This window comes from Cicer arietinum, chromosome 1 (genome assembly GCF_000331145.2).
Source record: "Cicer arietinum cultivar CDC Frontier isolate Library 1 chromosome 1, Cicar.CDCFrontier_v2.0, whole genome shotgun sequence".
NCBI classification, from domain to species: Eukaryota; Viridiplantae; Streptophyta; class Magnoliopsida; order Fabales; family Fabaceae; genus Cicer; species Cicer arietinum.
The window spans coordinates 22,354,369-22,358,065 of record NC_021160.2 but is presented as its reverse complement, the minus strand read 5'-3'; the positions used below and the strand labels follow the sequence as shown (position 1 = coordinate 22,358,065).

Here is a 3,697-nt window from a genome sequence, read left to right as displayed (position 1 = left end):
TTGTTGTAGAAATAACTTATATATAAGCACTTATTGATAAACGTTTATGCTATAAACGTTTGATGAAGTTGTTTATCCAAACAGGATTTTAATTTGTAGTATGGCCAAACCAATAATGGAGACAATCAAACTGCTGATGGTTAGTCATGATTACCTGGACTCTGAATTTACAAGAAATTTTGCAATATTTCAGCCAAAAATAAACAAATACATACAGTGCATGCATTTAAGTGCAAATACGAATTTCACTTAACAAGGTTTGCATGTTTACAATGTGAAAGTCATATTAGACAATAGATAGACCATTTAGCTTCCTTTGGGGTTCGAGATTCTGAGTTTTAAGGTTTTGCGGTTCTGTTTCATACTTATTATCATATCTAATCTTCTGTTTTTAGGGGTCATCAGCTGGGTTTGTTGGTGCTATCCAACCGGCATGCAGCAACACAGCATCTGCAGATTCAATATTAAGTAGTAAAACTGAACCGATTCTTAATTTTACGGCAAGGCAATCCCAATCAAACATTTCATTTTCCGGTGGTACCAAAGATGCTAGTGCTGGTAACTCTCAAGACTGTGGCGGTTCTGCAATGCATGTCTCGGGGGAGCCTCCCTGGCGTGTTCCTTTCGCTGAGAGTTCTACTCAATCTGCTAATCGCAGCAATGCTGTCATGCGTTATAAGGAAAAGAAAAAGAATCGAAAGTAAGTTGATTGTATTCTTACTATTTATATAATTGTGCTGGTCTAATTTTACTGTAATGCATTATTGTATCATTGAACAAAATGAGTACATATTGATAGTATAATTTATGATATACGTAACGTGATCAGCCAAATAGGGATATCCTGTTGTCTACATTTATTTAGTTTCAGTGTGCTATCGAGAAAAACAAATATTAGCAAATAGTAATTAGATTTATTTCTAATCTCAAAGCTTGGTTGCTATATAGTTGATTTGACCTCAGTTGTGATTATCTTTTTAGGTTTGATAAGAAAGTAAGATATGCTTCTCGGAAGGCTAGGGCTGATGTCAGAAAACGTGTGAAGGGCCGGTTCGTCAAAGCTGGTGAATCATATGACTATGACCCTTTGAACGAAACCAGAAGCTTCTGAGTGTACACTTTTTTTAACCCCGTTTCGCGAAAGGAAAGAAACACTCTCAGCAAAAGATATCATTTATTTAAAAATGGATGAAATTTGATTCATTCTTTCTCCATGCAATGACAAACTGTCTGACTTTATCACAGGAGCCTATATTTTCTTCAAGAGAAAGAAGACTGTTACCGAATGAATTGAAGGTATAAGCTTGGGAGATCGTGTGTCGTTCATCGCAAAGGATATCTAAGTTGTGATGTCGGCTAACATGTCACAAGGTGTCTTGAATTTCAACTCCCTATTCAATGAAAAACATACTTCTTGATTCTAATCTAAAGCACAGTTCATTGTTAGTCCTTTTGACTGCGATCATTTGACATTTATGTTAATTTTGAACTAATGTATGTAGAATTGTTGTAGAATGTAATGGTTGGTCCTGTTACACTGCATATAATATAAATACATGTACATGGAGTTGTAATTGTTCAATAGTTAGTTAGATATGACAATTGTAAATTTGAAGGTTATGTATTGAATAGGATGTCATTTATCATAATGATAGGTTGAACATGTATCATGTATTCATTGGAGTTTTGTTTGTATTGTTTACTTCAGTTGTAATCCCTTTCTTGATAGAAACTTGTGTGACTATATATAAGAGATTTATGATCTATGACTATATGTGTTTTTATCTTCATTCAGTATTTGTTGTTATTTTTATGATCTATTTTATTTTTCTTATGACTATTGAGATATCTAATTTTTTTAATTAAATAAATAGTTATACACAAGACAACTTATGTTCTTTTGATGTTTAATTTGTTTTTTAACTGGTAATAGTTATGTTCGAACAATTTATAAGTTTTTAATTGTTTTCATTTACTTATTTCTGCTTCAACAAATTATGTGTTTTTCTTTAATAAAATTTTGTGTTAACTTCATAAAAAATTGGTATTATAATATTCATTTAGACAGAAATTTTGTGAAAATATACTTCATAAATTTTGCGACTATCCAATGGTTATTAACATTAAACAATATGTGAAGCGGGATATCATATAGTCGAAAGTTCAACTATTTGTATTATAAATAAAAAAATACAATAATAATTCAACTATTTGTGTTGGTAAACAAAAAGTTCCGACTATTTGTCCTGTCAAACAAAAAGTTCAGTTATCTGTGTCAGATATAATTGTTTTGGGTTATCATGTTCTATCAAAGACAAAAGAAAGAATATTTTATATTAATAAAAAAAGTTAGGACATATTAGAAGGTCAAAAGCATATAAACCAAGCTTATTATCTGATCAAAAAATCTAAGAGCTTATTATAACTTGCACGCTGCACGGATATTAATTAATTAATTTTATAAATTTTATAAGTAATATTTTATGTATTATAAATATGGTTATCTTATAATATTTGTAATAATTGAATATGATTAGGAAAATTAAAATGAAGGAAAATCATGTTTATCACAATCATCTAATTTAATTTTTAAAATATTTTATAAAATTCGTATGATAACTTATTATATAGGATAATTGTTTGACTCATTGTACTTTGATTATTAATTTATTTTTCAACATATAATGGTACTTGTAGTTATTTGATGAAATAAAATGTAAAATACAAACCAAAAAATAAGATGTAAAAAATGTTAATGTTGAATTATATTGTAGCGTAGCTAAATTTATTTGTTTTATTAGTATGATTTTTTAATTGTGAGCATGAGAAGTTGTTACAAAAAAAAACTATTGAATATATTTCATCAAGAGTGGGTAAAAAAAAAAGTTGTTATGACATCGGAAGTCTATTTTAAATATATATAAAATAGATAATAGATTTTAATAATTGGAAATAATTTTTTTAATAATTTTTTATATATTCGTATTTTATGATTATTTTTAATGAATTTGTATATTTTCTATCAAATAGAATATATATTTTTATTTTATAAAATATTACTACAAAAATGGATTGATATAAATTGAAAGTAACTATAAATGGATTGACTTTAAAGAGTAATTAAATTTTTAACGTATAAAATCATTACTATGGAATAATATAATTGTTAATAAAAGGGGGATTAGATAATGAGTATTTATGTCAATTATGAGTGATTAAATGTTTTTTTCAATTGAATTTAATGATTAAAAATATAAATTATTACCATTGGTAAATGACTAATAATATTATAAAATATTTATAAATTTATTATAAAATAACTTATAAAATAATTTGATAATAATATAAATTATAAATTATTATCAAATTGTAAAGTAATTTATAAATTATAAATTTATTATAAATAATTTAAAATAATTTTATAATTTTATAAGTTTTATAAGTAATATTTTATGTATTATAAATATAGCTATCTTATAATATTACTTTATTGATTCGTAATAATTGAATATGATTAGGAAAATTAAAATGAGGGAAAATCATGTTTATCACAATCATTTAATTTAATTTTTAAAATATGTGGTAAAATTCATATGATAACTTATTATATAGGATAATTGTTTGACTCATTGTACTTTGATTGTCAAATTAATTTTCAACATATAATGGTACTTGTATTTATTTGATGAAATAAAAT

At 26.0% G+C, this 3,697-nt stretch overlaps 1 protein-coding gene across 1 annotated transcript; it reads left to right on the top strand.

The window, feature by feature from the left end:
• The first annotated feature begins 100 nt into the window (after window positions 1-100).
• Window positions 101-1,663, top strand: LOC101494523 (zinc finger protein CONSTANS-LIKE 9-like). Its single transcript, XM_073364420.1, has 3 exons — window positions 101-139; window positions 396-700; window positions 982-1,663. Exons 1-3 carry the CDS (start codon window positions 101-103, stop codon window positions 1,109-1,111), a joined length of 474 nt encoding a protein of 157 aa, XP_073220521.1. The 3' UTR covers window positions 1,112-1,663.
• Window positions 1,664-3,697: the final 2,034 nt, after the last annotated feature.